We start from the raw sequence: 22,371 nt of genomic DNA, 5'->3' as shown, positions 1-22,371 counted from the left end.
TCTCTTTCATATTCTCATTTTTTGTACCAAGCACTGAGACATACCCTTGACATAAAAGGTAGAAATATATTATGTTCACCTATCTCTGAAGTGAATTATTTTAATTCCATCAACAAATCTATCATCTTAGACTTTTTTCAATCTAAAATATCTAGTATAAAATTATCCATTCATACATTCATTCAAAAATTATTTGCTTATTTAGCACCTAACCCATGCTAACCACCTTGGTATATTGGCCTTTTTCCTTACTGGTATCTCCATTACTCTGCTTTCATACTCTATCTACACTGAAATTGTTATCCAAGAGTAACCAGGAACAGTCTCACTGCCAAATCCAAAGGTCATTCTCCATAATGTCCCTGCATCACTTGACCTTGCTGACAACTCCTCCTTCATGAACTTGTCTTTACCTTTGTCTTCCAAATCCCCCAAGTTTCTTAGCACCCTCTTCCGTATTCACTGATGCATCTTCTATGTAGAACTGTATATGGCATATAGGAAGCCCTAGGACTCTGGTGACTCAGCTTTCCTTCCTTCTGCTACCAAATGTGAGCCTCTCTTCCCCTGACTGTGACAATGCTCCCTGAGTATTCACAACCACCATCAACTCTGACTGGCAGCCTCAAGGATCACACAGCCTGTACTGCATGGAGTGTATGGCAGCTCCAGTGGATGCTGCCCATCTCAAACTTACCTGCATTTTCTGCCAAACCAGTTACCTTCAGAGTACCCACTTTTCCTTCGGCCTTTACATCTGTCCCTCCTTGCCTGTTTTCACAGGTATTACCCATGCTAGACACTGTTATCTTATAATAAAGACTCCAAGGTTTCTGCCACCAAATGCTTCCCCCCCCCTTCTAATCCAGATTTTCTTCCCTTAGATGTCACTATTATCTTGCTCATTGGCTCAGGGAAAAAAAAAAAAAAAAAACTCGTTAGCTCAATACTGGCTACAAACAAAATTTATAGAGCCCTTTAGCTTAGCATTCAAGGCTTTCCAAAATTTAGACTTAAACAACTATTTCCACCTGTGCCTTATTTGCCCACAGGAGCCTGAGCCTGACAAGCTTATATTCCCTCTTCAAACACAGGTACTCAAGGCTACCTTCAGCCTCTTCTGCTCACACCACATCATGCCATATCCCATTTCCCTATTAATCCAGTTTAAATCCCACCTCTTCTATAAAGCTATGCCTGGCCACTGCAATTCACTTTCCTCTGCTCTGAATTCCCAAACATTTGAATTGTCATTCTCTTCTCCTAAGCATTACATTTTAAGCTCTTTAGAGAGCAAGGAAAGCATGTGGCACACATCCCCCACTGTGCTGGCAAAGAAGCTCCTCTTAGAGCTTTAATGTCCACTACCAATATCTACACAAAGTACATTTAAGTCATGTTATAAAGAATTTCAAAACAGGAAGACTGTGAGTTTTTCTTTTAAAACTGGTATAACCCAGGGGCAGACACCCTACCTGCAATACTGCCTGCGATAGCAAAGCTGAGTGTGAGCAACTCCCTCGAGCCTGTCAGAATTGTTCTGACATTATTTAGTCTCCACTCAACTCAGAGAGGCACTGGCTTACTCGAGGCCCTGGGCAAGCATGGTAAGCTCCATCATTGGCTAGAAATACTTCTCTTTGCTTCTACAACTTGCTAAAAAACAGAAATCCTCAGCCTCAAATTCATTTCATCAGCCTCAAATTAATTTCATCAGCCTTTTGACTCGCGTTACATTCAGTTGCCTTACCACCAATCACTCGTTCAATTGCTTGTTCAAAATGTTTCTGATTTATGGAGTCAGAAAGGTGCCTCGCAGCAATCAAAGCCGCTTCATTACACACATTAGCAACATCAGCTCCTATAAAAGGAACATGTGGAACAGCTTATAGATCAAAATGTACTAAAATCAATGACTTACACATTACTGATGACCAAACCAACAGTCACCTTCTCAACCAGTCATAGATTAGGTAAGAGTTTTATGTAAATATAATTCAGTTTGATTCATTATAACCTTAACTATTCAAGAAATTAAAACTATATGTCCACATAAAAACCTATATATGAATGTAAAGCACATGACTATTCATAATAATCAAAAAGTAGAAACAACCTAAATGTCCATCAACTGATAAATGGATAATAAACAAACTGTGGTATATTCAATGAAATATTATTTGGCAATAAAATGAAGTTCTGATATATGCTAAATGAGTAAGCCTTGAAGACATTATGCTGCATGAAATAAATCAGGCACAAAAGACCACATTTCATTTATATGAAGTGTCCAGAATCTACGGAAGTAGATTGCCCCGTCTTCCTTCCAAGGAGTGGCTGGTGGGTTTGAACCGCCAGCCTTCTGGTTAGCAGTCAAGTGCCTTAGGCACCACGCTACCAGAGCTCCCAGGCAATTCCATAGAGACAGAAAATAGATTAGTGGTTGCCAAGGGAATGTGGGAAGGAAGAACGCTAATGAGCACAGGGTTTCTTTTGGGGTGATAATAATGCTCAAAATCATATTATAGTGATAGTTGCACATCTCTATAAATACACTGGGAGCTCTAGTGGCGTAGTGCCCATGGCATTTGACTGCTAACCAGAAGACTGGTGGTTTAAACCCACCAGCCACTCCTCAGAAGGAGGACTGGGCAATCTACTTCCTTAGAGACACCACCTTGGAAACCCAAGGAGGGGTTGCTGGGAGTCAGATTCAATTTGATGGCATTAAAAACCACTGAATTGTACATTTTAATTCCTGAAATATTTATAGATAATGATACCCTGTTGAGAATTTGCTATAAAATAATCTAGAGGCAAAGGGAAGTGGGTGGAGAGTACAAATTAAATAAGAATTAATTATCATTCCTGAAGGTAGGTGATGGGTACAGAGAGGATCCTCAGGCCATTCTCTCAACGTTGTAGATGTTTGAAATTCCCCATAATAAAAAGTTGAAAATATATACTTAGGCCTCAGGGTGAGAAGTAATAAAGGGCACTGGTACTTCATAATGGATTTTAACATACTTTCAAGTAATTCTTTCCACTCACCTGAAAATCCTGGAGTTAAAAATGCAAGTTTTCTTGCTAGTTTCTCCTTTTCTAGGGAACCGTCCAATTTCAGTGGTCTGAGGTGAACTTTGAAAATAGAGGCTCTTCCTTTTATGTCTGGTGGTCCTTTAGTATGATTTTTAAGGGGGGAAAAAAATCACAGTTGTGGTAGTTAAAGTTATATGTCAACTTGGCTGGGCCTGGTTTTGAGTGTCTGGGCAGCTGGATGAAGTTATTCCCCATGATGAGATTGCTAATCAACTCCATGGCGGAATCTACTGAGTAGCTGAGTAGCTGCTTTAGGGATGTGGTCTTCTCCCCATATACATAAGAAACAACTTTGAGGAAAGTCTCCAGCTTATGGCACACTTGAACCCTGCATGTAGGTGAGTCATTGTCCAGCAGCCTACCACACTGCCTGGTTAATTTAGGGACTCTTTCTGGGCTTGACTCAATGGCTACCATGTGGTTTGGTAATATTGGGACTGTGCCATTTTGTCAACCTTGGGCTTGTCAGCCTTAGCAGCCAGCACCTGCCTGAGTGAAGAGAGGCCTGTAGCTTCAGTGGGCCAGGAGCAAGAGGCAGAGCTAAAGCCTAAGGTTAAGGGACTTTCACCTAGCCCTTAGAGCCCGGCACTTTGAACTTGGACTTTTACTCTCCAAAACTTTAAGGGAATAAACTCCTGTTCATTCAAGCCATCTACCTTGGGTATTTTCTATTAGAGCAGCATGAAGTAACCAAAACAACACTGAAACAGTTGCATCTATCCCCATAAGAACTGGACTGATTCCAATGAATATCATCTTACCAATAAATATTTGCCTGTCAAAGCGCCCTGGCCTCATTAGAGCTGGGTCCAGGATGTCTGGCCTATTGGTGCCAGCCAAAATGACTACATTTGTTGTTGTGTTAAATCCTAAAAAAAAAAAAAAAAGTAAAAAGATGCAACTATTAGTAAATGATATAAGGGAGAAAGCAATAGTCAATACTTTGTGAATAAGAGTCACTGTTTATGGGGCCAAGCTTCTGTGGAGGGTGAGAGAAAAATATGGAAACAGATAATGAAGATGGTTGTACAACATAATGAACATAACTGTCACTGCACTATACATGTACAAAATATTGAAACAGTAAATATACCCTAATTTTAAAAAAATTTATGAGCACTACAAACACATTAAAGAACCCTGGTTGGTACAATGTTAAGCACTCAGTTGCTAACTAAAAGGTTGGCAGTGGAAACCCTATCAGTAGCTCCATAGGAGAAAAGACCTGGCAATCTGCTCCCAGAAAGATTATAGCCTAGGAAACCCTATGGGGCACTTCTACTCTGTCCTATAGGGTCGCTATGAGTTAGAATCAACTCAATGGCACAAAAAGCAATAAATACATTACTACATTAAAAATATTTTCCAATTTATTATCCAGTGATTTTTAAGTCACAACTTGAATAAAACCTACTACTCCTCATTCATGGACTATCTTGTTATCTGACATTTTGCATTTACAACAAAAGTAAAAAACCTCCTATCTATTTTTCATATTAATGACATGTGTCTGGCAATAACTAATACCAAAGATTCTCAGTGGTTTGGCAGTTATGGAATGATGTAATCTAGCAGTTATGTAGTGATATAGTCATCCTCCATTGTCACATAATGAGCTGGTTTTTGGAACCTAACCATGTTGATAAGTGAGGAATGGGTGTATTTTTCTTACTATTCATCTTATCCTTATTGATATTAGTCATATATTAGATTTTAAACTCTTAAGAATCAATTTTCTAAAAACAAATAACCAAAGATTTTAATTTATTCAACTACAAACTCCAAAGACGTTCCTAATTTTAAATGCTATGTCTAAACAAAGTTTCTGGGCCACAGGATAACCTATTACATATTTGAAGACATGTACCAACCTCCACCTAAGTAATCTCTCTTCCAGAATATAAAGATACAGTTTTATTAGCCACTTTTCAAATGTCAACGTCACAGCTCCAGACCTCTCACTCTCATAATACCCTCCACTGGGACGGCTCATCTGCTGATTTCTTCAAATTCAGCGCTCCAATTGGAATATACCACCAGTAGTTCAATGCTTCTGCACACAGAGCCAAGCATTCACATGTATTATGACAGGGAGGATGTTGCTCAGCCTAAGACCTTTCTTTACTAAATAATAGGAAAAGATTAACTAAAATGGAAAGATGGCTAATTTATTTCTAAATATGCCAAATTCACACTCCATTACACATGGGTTTTCCTGATGCTTCAAAATCATAAATGATTTTGAGAATGAGATTAAAATTATTTGTGAATCATTTCACCAAATTTCCTCTTATTCAATACCAGATACAAATATCGTCTTAACACCAATATAATTAAATTATGGCAGGCTGCTAGGCAAGGACATTTTGCTATCATCTGTACTGGTATAACACAGCCTTGAAAAAGGGCTGTTTTATAGAATGGTTTTTCTTTTTTTATACTCAGCATAAAGATTGCCATTTTATAGACATATAGAACAATTAGAAAGGGTCATTTAAAATGTAAAAGACTTGAATATTCACCATCCATTTCCACAAGCAGTTGGTTAAGTGTATTTTCCTGTTCACTCTGCCCTCCAAAGTTGCCTCTTCCTCTCTTCCTTCCCACGGCGTCTATTTCATCGATGAAAAGAATACAGGGGGCATTCTTCCGAGCGAGGGCAAATAAATCTCGGACCTTAACAAACGTATAAACACTACAGTCACACTTGACTAGTGAGCATCAATCACCTCCTGGTAAGAAATAAGCTGTCCAGTTTTCTGTCCCAGATGAAGGAAATCTGTCCATGGTACACACTGACCAGTACAGACTTGAATAGAGCAAGAAAACAGTGCAATAACGAGTGCAAAGTAGCAATGAAGTAGCAAATGATTAGGAACTTGGTGGGTAATTAATTGAAGGTGAGCAAATGTTATTTCTATCATCCAATAATCTACTATATATGGAATAAACACTAATAATATCTGCTACTTTTATAACATAAAAAAATTATTACTAGATATCTCTGCCCTACAAAAAGACAGCATAAAGAGCTATAACCTTTATAATGAGTTCAAAAGTTCAAATTCCTCCAGGATTCATATTTTATGCCAATGCAGACTTACTAATAGATCTGTGTAATACTTACACATAAAGCCAACCCACTCAGCTGGTTACCCAAGGGCTCTTCACCCATACCAGAGAGGGCAAAAGTAACCCCTCCTCACACACTGCTGCAACCTGGAACAAGTGCTAATGCCTTTGCATCCACATACTGACCTGCTAAGCCTGTTCCTCTCAGGACTGACTCAGGTGGACTTAAGGATTATCCATTCCAACACCTCTTCATCAGCTAAGAGTTTAGGATCTCAATCTGTTTTTCTGTCTCCTAAGAGATTCAGAAGGCTTCACTTCCCTTTTCACCTTAGTCACCACAAGTCCAAGTCTGCTCCACTACTCCTATAGCCCAGATTTCGGGATTTTCATTCCTACACTGCTCTGAACACACCCCTAATATAAGTCACGCCCCTCTTTGCCTCTACCTTCGCACTCCAGGTCTCTGATCAACAGATTCCTTATATCCTCAATCTCTTCTCAGAATATTTCCTTTACCTTCTTGCTGTAAATGACACTTGGCTGTCACTGCAACCCTCTCAAGTATAAGGGGTTTTAATCTACCTCCTCAAGACCGGCTGGGGTTGAGATCTTCCTTATACAACATTACCATAGCTGCTAAATAATTAGGTTGAGAAATGACAGCCTTCTTCCAAGACCCACCTGCTGGCAGGTACTCTTTGCCTTCTCAGTGTAGGTATCTGCAGGCCTGGCTCCATGGTGCAGCCTATTCATAGAATGCTAGCTCTTCCTTTCCACCCCCAACTCCCTATTTTCTCAGTGATTTCCACATCCATGGGGTTCTTGAAATCTTAGTTCCTTGACCCACCTCTTCCACAATCTTTTCCTATACTGTGACACAGCCACCACTGCCAAGGTCCCCTCTAAACAACTAGCCTCAAGCAATCTCCTCTCTGACCATCATCTTACAGAGTCAAATATCTCACACTAACAGTTTTTTTTTTTTTAACCTATTTCTCGGCTCTTCATTCCATTAGTCCCACCACTCCCTCATCATCAGTAGCATTTTTCCTGTCTTCAGTTCCCTCTTTGCCCATATTAGATTCCATGGTCCATCATTATAAACACTCAACTCCCCCATGCTCCCCTTTTTTCTTAAGACTTATTTGCCTAGAAAAACCCATATGAATTCACTTACTATATTTCATCTAATCTAAACTGCTCAAGATCCATCATTTATTATACTTGTCAGAAAGAAAAAAATACTATTTATGACATAATGCCTTCTTATTAAGTTACATCCTGATGTTTAGAAAAGTAACTGACAGCATTTTGTATTTCAATGGCACTTTAATTAAAAAAAAAAAGCAACATTCTAGTTATGGATAAAGTTCATAAAACTAAAAACATAAACATTTATTTAAAAATTAATGCACACTCACACTTCCTGAATTCAAAATACACTACAAACCAACAGCAATCAAGACACTATGATACTGGCATAAGGACAGATATAGATCAATGGAAAAGAACTAAGAATCCAGAAACAAGGGTGTCAGGTCCATTCAAGGGGTAATAAAATAGTCTTTTCAAAAAATAGTGTTAGGACAACTGGACAACCACATGCTAAAGACTGAAGTTGTATGGTAAACAATTACTTTAAAAAGATGAGAATGTGAGGAGGGAGGGAAATTAGACTAATGGAAACAGAACCACCAGAACAGAAATAATGAAAATGTTCATGCATTATGAAGAATGTAACACATCACTGAACAATTTGCATAGAAATTGTTGAATGGGTGAATGTAAACTTTCACCAAAAGCACAATAAAATATTATTTTAAAAAAATGAAATGGTAACCTTATCTCACACCACATACAAAAATTAACCTACAACATGGGAAGTACTGACAACAAATATGAACCCTTTTGCATATACAGTACTGAGTTGTCAGTGAAGGCAAACATGGGTATATGGATGGATAGATAGGTGGACAGGCTAAACGATTAGGTATGTCTATGAAATAGGGAGTGTATCCAAGAACATATATAGGGTTGGCAGACAATGGTCCTATAAGTTTATGTGAATGATCAGAATCCCCAGGTGTATAATAGAGCTGACAAGGGGCAAGGTTGTGGTCACTGCTTGGTCACAGCCAGCTACCCAGAGGGACCGAGTAGTTGATCCTGTGGGCTTGGGACCATAGTCACAGGGGACATCAAGCTCAATTGGCATAACATAATATACAAAACATTGTTCCACCTCCTACTTTGGTGAGTAGCGACTGGGATCTTAAAAGCTAGCAAGCTGCAATCTAGATGCAACGATGGGTCTCTCCTCGTCAAGAGCAAAGAAGAAAGAAGAAAACCAAAATTCATGGAAACAATCAGTCCTCACGACTGGTACACTATCCAATCTGCAACCTATACAACTATGAGACCAGAAGAACTAGATGGTGCACGGCTACCACTGTCATCCATTTGGAAGGGATGTAGGAGATCCTGGATAGAGAGGGAGAACAATGTGGAACAAAACTCAAAATCATTTGGAGGGAAAAAAAAAAAGATGGTTGGGGCCAGGTTTGCTGGTCCAATAGAGCCTGGTGGAACCACTGAGACTATGGCCCCTAGCTGCCCTTCAGGTCTCGAATTGAACCCACACTTGTGGTTTCCAGCCAAACAAAGTACAGGCATGTGAGTTGAACATTTACCTCAAGTAGACATACGCCCTGGAGAGAACAATCATGGGAGAAGGAAGGGCTACTTATGCACAGGGAGACAGCTCAGGGGGCAGGAGAGTATGGAGGGATGGACACTGGGAAGTGGTAAATATGAGGAGGAAGTGGGAGGGGAGCTGTTGCATTGTGGTAAACTGTGGTCAATGACATGAGACAAAGTATATGTGAACTGCTGTATAGAAAGTGAATTTGTTCTGTAAATCTTCACCCAACTCATAATAAAAAAAATAATAATAATAATTAAAAAATTAACCTACAATGAATTCTAAACCAAAATAGAAGAGATAAAACACAGAAGAAAACATAGGGGTAAATTCTTCATGATACTGGATTTGGCAAGATAGTTAAGTATGATACCAAAAGCATAAGCAACAACCTAGTTACCCTCTGGGCCTGAACTGGACTCACTCCTGTGGCTTAACTCTCAGCAAAACAACAGATAAGCCCAGAATTACTATACCAGGAAGATACACTCCTTAGAGCAATCAACCATGCGAAATCAGAAGCATAGCATCTGCACAGGGAGAAAGCTAGGGAGGCAGGAATGTCTAAGCAAGGACACAGGGAAAGGGTAACCACAGGGAGGAAGTAGGAAGAGAGCTGTTACACTGTGGGGATTGTAATCAGTTGTCGCAAAATAAAAGGTGCATGAACTGTTGAGTGTAAAACGAATCTGTTCAATAAAATTTCACCCAAATCACAGTAAAAAGTTAAAAAAAAAAAAAAGCATCATAAGCAATAAAAGGAGAAATAAATAAATTAGACTTGATCAAAATTAAAAACTTTGTGCTTTACTATCAAGAAAGTTGGAGCTCTGATAGCATAGTACCTAAGGCACTTGACTGCTAACCAGAAGGCTGGTGGTTCAAACCCACCAGCCACTCCTTGGAAGGAAGGTTGGGCAATCTACTTCCGTAGTGAGACCGCCTCGGAAACCCAAGGAGGGGTCGCTATGAGTTGGGTCCAACTCAATGGCACATAACAACAACAACAATCAAGAAAGTGGGAGAAAGTATTTCCAAGTCATGTATCTGATAAGAGAGTTATATCCAGAACATATTGGAAAAAAATCTTACAATTCAACAAAAAAGACAACTCAATTTAAAAACAGAGAAAGGGCCTGAATAGACATTTATCCAAAGAAGGTATATGCACAGCCAATAAACACATGTTCAACATCATTATTCATCAAGAAAACACAAACCAAAACTACAATGAGATATCACTTTACACCCACTAGGATGGCTATATAATCAAAGACAAATAACAAGTGCTGGTGAGGATGTGAAGAAATTAGAACCCTCATACACTGCTGATGGGAATGTTAACATGCAGTTGCTGAGGGAAAGTTTCACGGGTCCTCAAAAAGGTAAACAAAGAACTACCATATGAACCAGCCATTACACATCTAGATATATATACCAGGAAAATGATAACATATGTCCACACAAACACTTGTACAAGAATACTCATAGAAGGAAGAAAAAGACATAGAGAGGTACATGGGAGGTACAGACAACAAAGATGAACCCTTTTGCACATAGAGTACTGCGTTGTCAGTGATGGCAAACACTAATCTACAGGTGGATAGATGGGTAGAAGACAGGCTGAACTATTAGGTATGTCTATGCAGGGGGGAGTGTGCCCAAGACCACGTATAGGGTTGGCAGACAATGTTTCTACGAGTGTATCTGTATGCTCTGTAAGAATTCCCAGGTATATAGTAGAGCTGGCAAAGGGCAAGGTTGTGGTCACTTCTTGGCTACTACCAGCTATCCAGAGGGAGCGAGTAGTTGGACCTGTGGGCTCAAGACCATAGTCGCAGAGGACATCAAGCTCAATCAGCATAACATACTATACAAATACACTGTTCCACATCCTACTTTGGCGAGTAGTGACTGGGATCTTAAAAGCTTGCAAATGGCCAGCTAGATGCAATGATGCATTTCTCCTCATCCACAGCAAAGAAGAATGAAGAAAACCAAAGACACATGGAAACAGTCCATGCAATCCTCAGCCTGTAAGACCATGAGACTGGAGGAACTGGATGGTGGCTGGCTGCCGCTGTCAACCACTCAAAGAAGGATCTCTGTAGCAGATCCTGGATGGAGTGAGAGAACAGTGTAGAACAAAACTCAAAATCATTAGACAAAGAGGACCAGGTTTGCTGGTCTGATGGAGCCTAATGGAATCACTGAGACTGTGGCCCCTGGTTGCCCTTCAGGTCTGAGGTTGAGCCCGCTCCTGTGGCCTCCAGCCAGGCAAAAGACAGGCATATGAGCTAAGCATTTATGTTAGGCAGATACACTCCTTGGAAAGTTCAGTCTTGGGAGAGTTGAGGGGCTGTTTGTGAATGGGGGGATGGCTTGGGGGATAGGAGTGCATAGGAGGGAGGGACATCAGGAGGAAGTAACTACAAGGAGGAAGTGGGAAGGGAGCTACTTCATTGTGATAAATTGTAGTCAATGTCATGAGACAAAATGTGTGTAAACTACTGTATGGAAACTGAATTTGGTCTGTAAACTTTCACCCCAATCACAATAAAATTTTTTTTTTAAAGAATACTCATAGAAGCATTATTCATCATACTCAAAAGGTATAAATAACTCAAATGTCCATCAACAGACTAATGGATGAATAAAATGTGGTATATGCATACAATGGAATATTATTTGGCAATAAATGGAATGAAATAGTGATACACACTAAAAAAAAAAACCAATGCCATCAAGTCGATTCTAACTCATAGTGACCCTCATTGGATTTCCAAGGTGGTAAATCTTTACAGAAGTAAATTGCCCTGTCTTTCTTCCATGGAGTGGCTGGTGGGTTTGAACCACCAACCTTTTGGTTAACAGTCAGATGCCTTAGGCAATGTGCTACCAGAGTCCTTCGATATGTACTACAACAAGAAAATATTATGCTCAGTGAAAGAAGCCAGACAATAACTATGTATTTATTGTATGATTCAATTTATATGAGATGCTCAGAATAGACAAATCTATAGAAAAAGAAAGTTTATCAGTAGTTTCAGGAGCTTTGGCGGTACAGTGGTTAAAGCATTTGACTGCTAACTAAAAGGTCAGCAGTTCAAACCCACCAGCTGCATGGCAGGAGAAAGATCAGACAATCTGCTTCTGTGAAGATTTACCTCCTTAGAAACCCAATAGGGCAGTTCTACTTTGTCCTATAGGGTCGCTATGAGTCAGAATCAACTCGATGGCAGTGGGTTTGGTTTCAGGTTTTGATCAGTGGTTGCATGGTTGCATGGGGTGATAGGGACTGAATGCTAATGGATAGGTGATGAAAATATTCTAAAACTGACCATGGTGCACAAAGCTGGGAATATACGAAAAGCCATTGAATCATATACTTTAAATGGATGAATTATATTATATTGTATCTTAATAAAGCTGTTATTTTAGAAAACAATCCACAAATTAAAGCCACCTCTTAAAATATATAAATTAAAATTGTATTGTATAAAAGGCTGCAGTGCTGGTAGGAATGGAGGGAAAGTGAGCAGAAATCACCAGCCTGATGCTGGCGTGGCCCTGAAAGAGCTCAAGGCGTGACTGGAGAAACTGAGCCTTAAGGGGGTGAGGGAAGCTGCACCATCAGAATAGAAGACTTACTCTAGCTGGACCCACACCAACAAACATCTCCAAAAACTCAGATCCACTAACTGTGATGAAAGGGACATTGGCTTCTCCGGCTGTAGCTTTAGCTAGCAGTGTTTTCCCAGTGCCTGGAGGACCAGTGAGAATGGCACCCTTCAAATATACAAAAGAGAAATTACATTTAATTAAAATTTCAAAAGAGTGAACTACAGAACCACAAATAATCCTGTCTATAAATCTTATTGATATGCACTAGATATTTCTCAAGCATTTCAACTAATGGAACATTTTTATATAATTAGTAAGAAAAACAAGAATTATTAGAAACCATTTTGTTTTAAAAAATTAGGTAAGAACATTAAATCTTAAATATTTATCTTATTTTTTAAGATTGTTAGTGTTGCTTCTTAGCTCTAATAGTACATAAAGGTATTTAAGCTTTAATCTACTAGTAAACCAGCTGAGGTTTACTTAAATAATTCATGGAAACACAAATTGGGAGACCACACTCCCAATTTATATAATTATTTGACATTCTTCAGGTAAAATTGGTTTTCTGACCCACATAATTAATAAACCCAGTCTCTCACTTCTACTCTCACACACAGGTTATTAATTTTAAGCATGAATGAAAATGTAACTTAAAACCTAACTCTATGAATTTTGCTTTTGTATGTACTTTCCATTAAGTAATTAGTTATAAGCAGCATCCTCTCTTTTTCATAAATAGATACACTACCACAAATACTGGGTATGGGGAGGTAGATAATACATTCAAGAAATTTTTCCTAGACTTTATACATAAAACTCTAGGATTTTTTTGTGTACTTATTTTCTTCCCCTGAAAATTTTCACAAATTAAGGAAAAATCTAATGACCAATGATGAACTTAGTTAAAAAGAAATAATGTATTTGATCAAATAACATAAAATTATTTAAGATGTAAAGGTACTAAGTATTAACAGCAAATTACAAAATTATAAATTAATGACTTTTTATCCATATAGACAAAATGTAAAAATGAAATAAATGATTCCCTTCACAAGGATTCCTTCAAAGTAAACTTTATTAATGTTTAACTTTATTTCACATTTAAAAATTTTAAAAAAGGAAATTTTTTTAAAAGAATTACTTAAACATTTTTTGATATCAAATTCCAATTCTGTACCTAGCCCTGGGAGTACAGAGCAAGAAGGAATGGGCCCATGGCTAGCACAACGACAGGAGGAAAGGCAACAATTAGTGGTATCTGATCTTTTCTCCATTGCAACCCTGTGCTGTGAACAGTGCCAGGCACAGGGTAGATAGTTCACAGATACTTGTCGAAGCAGTGAATGACTGGCTAACACACAGCAGTGCATGACATATCAAGGTGCTATGGCTGCTGGGGAGGGGAGGGCATCTAAATCAGAGTAGAGAGAGAGTAAAGAGGATCAGGGAAGGCATCAAGAGGAAATAACACAAATCTTTGCAGAAGTCTACATATCTCCTATAAGAAGATACATTTACACTGAAAAACTGACCCAAAAAGACTCTGGAGTTAAGCAGAGACTAGTAGGTTGAGATATAAGAAGACTAAATTATTTGTAACAAATAATCAAACTTCATAAAATTATGACTTCATATATTAAGAAATATTTCAAATGACTTTTGGGTTAATGAGTCGAAAATACTCTGAAAGTTCATCTTACCTTTGGAATTTTTGCTCCCAGGTCTTGATACTGCTTTGGGTTTTTCAAGAAATTCACAAATTCCATTATCTCTAATTTGGCTTCCTCACAGCCAGCCACATCTTTGAATTTCACATCTATCTCATCCTTTAAGACCTTTGCAGTGGTTTCTCCAACACTGAAGAGTCCACCCATTCCCCGGCCTGTTCGACCAATACCAGCAGGCCCTCTTCTTATGGTATACAGTAAAAAAGCAATTATGAGGACTGTAGGTAACATGCTCAGAAGAAATGAACTAAAGGGAACAATACACAACATTAATTTGTTTTTAAGACTGTTAAACTTTGGCTTCTTTTTTCATGTTTTGAAAGATATTCACTAATAACTGCTTGGGATATATCTGCATACATTTCCTATTTTAAAAACAAACTGAATATTCTAAGATTCTAGCTGAAGTACAAAGAGAATTTTAGTGTGTTATATCACTAAAGCAGAATCAGAAAAGATAAAATGAAAAAAAAAAAATCTGTTCTCAAGACGTATTCTGGCTATTGTTTAATTCCTATCCCAAGAAACACCATGTATACACAACACAAGCCATTATATTTTAGTGTCAAAAAAAAAAAAATGCTCCAAGTACTCACTTAAAAACTTTCACACAGTAGTAAAAAGACGGAAACTACCTAAGTGACCATCAATGGATGAATGAATAAACAAACTATAGTACATACATGGAATACTTTGCAATGATAAAGAATAATGACATAAAACATCTCACAACATGAATAAATCTGGAAGACATGATGCTGAGTGAAATAAATCAATCACAAAAGGACAAATATTGTATGTGACCACTATTATTAAAAAAAATAAGATATACTACACGTAGAAAAAATTATTCCATGGTTACCAGGAATGGGAAGCTTTAATCTACTAGTAAACCAGCTGAGATTTACTTAAATAATTCACGGAGACACAAATTTGGAGACCACACTCCCAATTTATATAATTCTTCGACATTCTTCAGGTAAAATTGGGGAGGGAGGGAAAAATCACTAACTAGTCAGAAGACTCATGTTAATAATCATGAAAGGAAAGGCAATACACAACATTAAGGAAGTCAGCACAATATGACCAAAATAAAAGAAGACACTGCCAGGAACGCAAGACAGAAAAAAAACAACAAAAAAAACCAAACTCACTGCCACTGAGTCAATTCTGACTCATAGCAACCCCCTCTGGATTTCCAAGGCAAGAATAAATGGTAATTATGGTAATTACAATAACATACATAATCCTGCAATAATAGTATTAGCAAACAACAATTTTTTGAATGGATACATAGGTAAATAGGTATGCTAAAGATGTGTAGGAGGATGTTACGGAACACACCCACCTGCAGATCAGGTTTGGTTGTGTTTATTTCTACATACATAATTGTAGGTACTACACGTATATGACTGGGAGCTCTGGTAGCATAGTGGCTAAGGCACTTGACTGCTAACCAGAAGGCTGGCAGTTCAAACCCACCAGCCACTCCTCGGAAGGAAGATGGGGCAATCTACTTCTGTAGTGATACTGCCTCAGAAACCCAAGGAGGGGTCGCTATGAGTCGGGTCCGACTCCACGGCACACAACAACAACACAACAACACATGTATATGAGTATCAACAACAGAGCACACAAGGGGCATAACCATGGAAACTTCTTAGACATAACCAAACACCTTGCAGGATAAAGTTCTTAGGCTCAAACCCAAAGGACCATAATCTTTGGGGGACATCTACGTCAACTGGCACAACACAGTTCATAAAGACAATGTTCTGCATCCTACTTTGTTGAGTAGAGAGTCTGGAGTTCTAAAAGCTTGCAAATCGATATCTAAGATACAACTATTGGTTTCTTGCCGTCCAGAGCAAAAGAGAGTGAAAAAACCAAAGACTCAAAGGTGCAATCAGTCCAAAGGACTAATGGATTACATGAACCACAGCCTACAGGACACCAAGCCCAGAAAAACTAGATGGTACCTGGCTACTACTAACAACCACTCTCACTGGGATCATAACAGAGGGTCTCGGACAAAGAGGGAGTGAAATGTTAGAGTGAAAAATCAAATTCACGAAAGAGATCAGAGTGTGGAGGAACTTCCAAGACTATGGCTCTAAGGCACTCTTCTGAACTGGAACTGAAGCCATTCCCAAAGACCACCTATCAGTTACATAACAGAGAGGCCCATAAAATAAACAATAACACCTGAGAGGAACTTGTTCCTTAGAACAATCAATTACTTGAGATCAAAAGGACAACATATCTAAAAGCAAAGATGAAAAAACAGGAAGGGGTAAAAAATTCAGAAGAAAAGAATGGGAAACCCAGGGTGAAAATGGGATGAGTGCTGACACATTGTGGAGATATGCATTCAATATCATGGAACACTTTTATGTACAAACTATCAAATGAGAATTAATTCACTCAGTAAACTTTCGTCTAAAGCACAATAAAAAATTTTTAAAAATTTATTTTTAAAAATTTAACATGATCCTGGTTAGTTTGGAACCTGTTATTGAAAAACATCAACTTACTCTGCAAAATGTTTTCCAAAAATTAAATCCTTACAATTTTAACAGTGTATTCACCTCAAGAGCAATGTACACAATATTTAAACTTATCTCTCAAGAAATGAACATTCCACTTGATTAATTCTGCAAAATCTATTCTCTGTTCTTTGTAGAGGTTCAACAGAGACTGCAGGGATGGCAGCAATACCACACTGCCCTGGAAGAGCATGTCAAGAATGACTTCAAGATCAGGGGTGCCTTGTGACTTTGGTTTGTCTAAAAAAATTTATTTCAATGTAAATATGGGTCCAGATACAATTTAGTTTAAGTAACCCTAAGAAATATGGATCAAAATCTTATACGCCATTAAGCTCAAAAACAAAAATGAGGATTTGTATTCTAATTTTTCCTTGATTACAAATTTTTAGATGCTGCAAACAACAACAATAGCAGGCAGTGAGAATCATGAAAAATTTACCTTTGGTTTATTTTTGGGAACAAAACAAAACCATACAGTGACAATAAAAATTTATACAATAGTGCAAAAAAATTTTATATGTTTCAGTACCAGCCTATAAACTTCAATATTATAGTATAGGCTCTAGGTGTGAGGGATAGATCATATCTGAAATAATCATAACTCTATCTCGATTGAAATACTGCAGGTAGAGTATGTTGTTGTTGTTGTTATGTGCCGTCGAGTCAGCCCTGACTCATAGCGACCCCTCCTTGGGTTTCCGAGGCAGTATCACTACGGAAGTAGGATTGCCCAACCTTCCTTCTGAGGAGTGGCTGGTGGGTTTGAACCGCCAGCCTTCTGGTTAGCAGTCAAGTGCCTTAGCCACTATGCTACCAGAGCTCCCGCAGGTAGAGTATAGATCTACATAAATCAAGAGTCAAGAATTCCCTAAATCTGAGGAACACTATCAACTCCATTAGCAGACCAGCTTTCAGTTTTTCTGCTCTTCTTACACATATATATATAAAAAATGTTATCTAGTTTCACTCCAAACTGGTAAATCTTTAGCAAGATATACTCTCTGCATTTAATGCAAATGGGGTAACTGGATGGGCTCTACCTGGGTTTACATTTATAAACACTCCAAGGCTTCAAGAACAGTGCCTCCTAAAATAAATGTGTCCTTTTTGAAAGATGAGAACATAGCATTCACCTAGACTTTTAAGTGGACTTATTAAAGACAAATAGTCCCCAAAGAAAGAAGCAGCTCTGACAATAGAGAAGAAAGGATTCCATTTAAAATCCTGGGAAACAATGCAAAATAAAAATGCGAATGATAATGAAAAGGTGAGAATGCCAATTTTTTTTATACAAAGGGAACCTTTACGTTAATATCTCACTAAAAGACAGTAAATGAGATATTAATACCCCAAACCACTGCTTAATCAAGATAAATACAAATGTGTGGGAAGTTAATCAATCAGGTATAAAAACTAGTAAGTTAATTAAACAAGCAAACCCATTGCCATGGAGTGCATTCTGACTCATGGTAACCCCATGTGTACAGGGTAGAACTGCATTCCACAGGGTGTTTAAGGCTATGACTTTACAGATATATTGTCAGGCCTTTCTTCTGAGGCACCTCTTAACCCTTCGCACTACTCAAGGACTCCAGTAAGTTAATGGTTTAAAAAACAAACAAAAAAGCCTTACCACACTGAGAAAGTTGTATTTGAGAATTTAAGTTAACACTGATACCTGGTGACATGGGACATACAGTGAACCTTAAATGGCAGTGAAGAGCCTGTAAAACAGCTAATATTGTTGTAATCACTGCTTACCCATCACTTTCTGCAATGTAGACAACAGGGACTCGATTCTCCCCTTCTATACCTAGTTCTTGCTGTAAAGTTTCCAGATTCCGCTCAAAGGTATCCACACTACCAATATTAAACCAGACGTATTGCTATAAAGAGAAAAACAAAACATCTTGAGAATGAGAGGAACACAAACAGTTCAATTCACTACAGAATTCAACTTTTTAAGACTATTTCAGAAATAGTGAAAATTTACTGAAAAATAATGATATTTAAAAAGTATAACAAAAGGTTGGTTTTATGATGTGATAATTTTCTTTCAGTGAGAACATTTAGCAATCCCTGGAAAATACACATTTCTTTAGCAATATTCCTCAGTCGCTCTAAAATTATAAACAGAACTACAAATCTATTTGGAAAGATAATCCTTTTCATTAATAAATATGTGTTCTTTTCCTATTTTCCATTTCCCAAGTATTTCTCAGCTGCTTCTTCCAAAATTAAAAGGCTAATATGATATAGTAACAACAGCTAAAATTTGTTGGGCACTTGCTTGCCAGGCATCCTTCCAAGCCCTTTATACATGTTAACTCATTGAATTTCAACTATCAAGAAGGCAACAAACAAACTGCAAGTACAGTCAATTCCAACTCACTGCTCCCTCATGTGTGTCAGAGTAGAACTATGCCCTACGTGGTTCTCAGTGGCTGATTTTTCAGTAGTAGATTGCCAGGCCTTTCTTCAGAAGAACGTGGTGGTGGGCCCAAACCTCGAACCTTTTGCTTAGCAACCTAGCAAGCTGACCTACCACCCACTGCTTACTCATCACCTGACTCCAGGGAAGGTACCACCAGTATCTAATCAGAAGAGATGCTCCTTGCTACACTGATCATTACCCTTTTGGTCCTGTGGGGCCTAGGGTAGGACACCAGAGGGACTTGGAGTCATGGCTACATTCCCAACCAGCGAAGATTTTTATACTGTATTAGTGTTCACTGGCTGAACATCAGCCCCACTTCTTACTGTCTCCATTATACAGATGAGAGAACTATGGAGGTGACTTAACTTACCTACAATACACAACCAGCAGAGGCAGGGATCTGACCCCAGACAGTCTGGCACCAGAGCCAGAGCAAGTGATCCTAACCACTATAGAACACTGGCCCTTAAGAGAACTATGAAGAAACAATAACAACTATGGGACAAAGAACTTAATTTACCCTTTAGCTTCGGGTTTCCGGAAATAACATTTGGAATTTGCCAGTAATCAAGGTGCTTTTGTTTTCCTAATAGCCAGGCAACATTTGTTGTTAAACGTCAAGTCAGTTCCAACTCAGAGCAATCCTATTTACAACAGAAAGAAACACTGCCCAGTCCTGTCCATCCTCACAATCATTGCTATGCTTGAGCGCACTGAAGCCATTAAACTAGTGCAAATGTAGTGGGATCCCCAGAGACTACAATAGGCAAGTAACTTCAGAAAAGGAGTTTGGTATGTTATAATCAACGTGCATGTTCACTGACTCAATCAATTAAGCACATGCAATGAAACACTAGTTATACTTATGCACTGAGACCCAAATGATGACTTCTAAAAGACCATAGACCTTGGAGATCCTCTGGACTTCCTGAATTGACGAAAAGGTTTGGAATGTCCCTGAGGACAAGTGAAGTCTCATGCCCTGACCTCTGCATCTCTTTTTGTCTATCCTTTTGTGGTTAAAGTTGCTATAGTAAGTATAATCCCTGGTTGTGCAGTGGCTAATGCACTTGGCTGCCAACCAAAAGGTCAGTGCTGCAAACCCACTAGCCTCTCTGTGGGCAAAAGATGTGGTAGTCTGCTTCCATAAAGATTTCAGCCTTGGAAACCCTATGGGGTGGAAACAGGGTCACTATGAGTCAGAATCGGCTTATTGGCAGCTGGTCAGGTTGTGGTTTTATAAGTATAGATGATATTCTGTGAGCTCTGTAGGTTGTTCTAGAAAGTTACTGAACTTATGGGGAAAGGGAGAGCCAGCATAGGCTGGTATCTGTCTATTTGGCAGTTGATCTGAAGGACAGAGTCCTTTTAACTTGTAAGGTCTGACCTAACTCTGGATGCCAGGATCAGAGAAAAAATGCTGTTAGTGGTGTCAGAGAAATGGGAAATGGGAAGTATGAAATCTCTGCATTTGGGGGATCAGCCTTTTGTCCTCCATTTTTATTAATACAACAATGAACATTTGCAGAGTTTTATTACACACTACACCCTGTTCTGGGAGCATAGTGGCTAAAGCACTTGACTGCTAACCAGAAGGCTGGCGGTTCAAACCCACCAGCCATTCCTCGGAAGGAAGGTTGGGCAATCCTACTTCCGTAGTGATACTGCCTCGGAAACCCAAGGAGGGGTCGCTATGAGTCGGGGCCGACTCGACGGCACAGAACAACAACAACACCACCACCCTGTTCTAAGAACTCTGCAAGTGTTAGCACATTTCACAGAACAAGACTCTCTTCCTCCTTCAGCTAACAATAATTTTTTTTAATAATTTTTTCACCAAAACAATGCATTACTTATATGAAATATGAAACTGAGAAAATTTAGAAGAGTACACAGAAGAGAACAACATATCATTCCATATTCCTCTCACCAACTAGTGTTATGAAGGAGCTACATCACTTCTGGTATTTCTCTCCACCTATCTATAGATAAAAAATGGACAGGAAATTTTATATAAAATATAAATTATATTTCCTAGAAATTTTATATAAATTTTGTATAATAGCTCTTGGTAAGTTCTTCACTGGCAAAGCTACAGAATTTATGTCCTAAAACATGTACATAAAAAATTAACCACAGAGTTTTTGGAGTTTCAGTAAGATGGCAGAATAGTCAGAAAGACTGCACAGACCGTCTTCAACAAGGAAAAAGGGAACCAATTAACACAGATACAGAAGATAATCCTGGATGCCTGAGCCTTGAAAGGAAGGATACAGAAGTCAAATAAACTCCAACTAGCACAAAAATTTGCATGAAAACACCAAAAAAAGAGACATACAGAGTGGCAGTCTGGCAGTGAACCTGACGGCACAGACAGCTTGGATATTGCCGAGTGGTGGTAAGACTTAAGACTTAACCCAAAAGCGGGTCTGCTAGCCAGGGACTACATGGAGAACTGCTCTGGTGACTGGGGAGTAAAAGGGAAAGCAGTGACGAGGACGGCGGGCTGAGCTGTGGGTATTTGTCTGTACAGAGGTCACAGCCATTTTGAATGTTTACAAGTGGCTTGACCATTCTGGATATTTAAAGTGACAGAGTTCTCTGAGATTCTAGGAACTTAAGAACAGGCTCCAATTGCAAGTAACCCAAAGAACATTCTAGACCTAGACGACTGGAAAGGTGTGACATTCCCCTTGCTACTCTCATACAACACACCCTTGTGGTGAATGGAGGTGCAGCCATCCCTCACTGCCACCCACCTTCAGGGCTACAGGAACTCCACCCTGGTCTGTGTGCTCTGACAGAGCCTGGGTACCCTGTCCTGCCTTGCCCCCATGTTTCTCTTTCTTTTATTTTTTTTAGTTTCTTGGTTTCTGTCTGTTTTAAAATTACTATTATTATCATTACTTTTACCCTTTTAATATTATTCTTTATTCTTTCCCTCCCAGGTTCTAGTTTTCAGCTTTTTTCTTTTCTCTGTTCCTAGTTGCAATTTTTTTTTCTTCTTTTTTTCTTTCTTGTGGTTAACCCCAGTCCCTGTTTTTCTTTTTGCGTTTTTCCCACTTTTTTCTTCCTTATTCTCTTTATCTACCTTTTTTCTCTTATTGCCCTTTCCCCAGACACCTCTGGTTTTTTTTTTTTTTTTTTTTTTTTTTT

General features: G+C 38.7%; 1 protein-coding gene across 1 annotated transcript in view; it reads right to left on the bottom strand.

The window, feature by feature from the left end:
* AFG3L2 (AFG3 like matrix AAA peptidase subunit 2) overlaps positions 1-22,371 on the bottom strand; it is a 102,003-nt gene that overhangs the window by 45,064 nt on the left and 34,568 nt on the right. Inside the window, exons 7-14 of the mRNA XM_042782410.1 lie at positions 19,252-19,306; positions 18,540-18,663; positions 14,203-14,476; positions 12,527-12,664; positions 5,622-5,775; positions 3,861-3,968; positions 3,052-3,177; positions 1,751-1,861 (exon numbers count right to left, since the gene is read on the bottom strand). Coding sequence (XP_042638344.1) covers positions 1,751-1,861; positions 3,052-3,177; positions 3,861-3,968; positions 5,622-5,775; positions 12,527-12,664; positions 14,203-14,476; positions 18,540-18,663; positions 19,252-19,306 — 1,090 coding nt within the window. The remainder of the gene's footprint in view (positions 1-1,750; positions 1,862-3,051; positions 3,178-3,860; positions 3,969-5,621; positions 5,776-12,526; positions 12,665-14,202; positions 14,477-18,539; positions 18,664-19,251; positions 19,307-22,371) is intronic.

The sequence above is a fragment of the Orycteropus afer genome, unplaced genomic scaffold (genome assembly GCF_000298275.1).
Source record: "Orycteropus afer afer isolate SDZICR_OR568_19922 unplaced genomic scaffold, OryAfe1.0 scaffold00307, whole genome shotgun sequence".
NCBI classification, from domain to species: domain Eukaryota; kingdom Metazoa; phylum Chordata; class Mammalia; order Tubulidentata; family Orycteropodidae; genus Orycteropus; species Orycteropus afer.
Note: the sequence above shows the minus strand (reverse complement) of the source record. Positions and strands in the feature narration are given on the sequence as shown.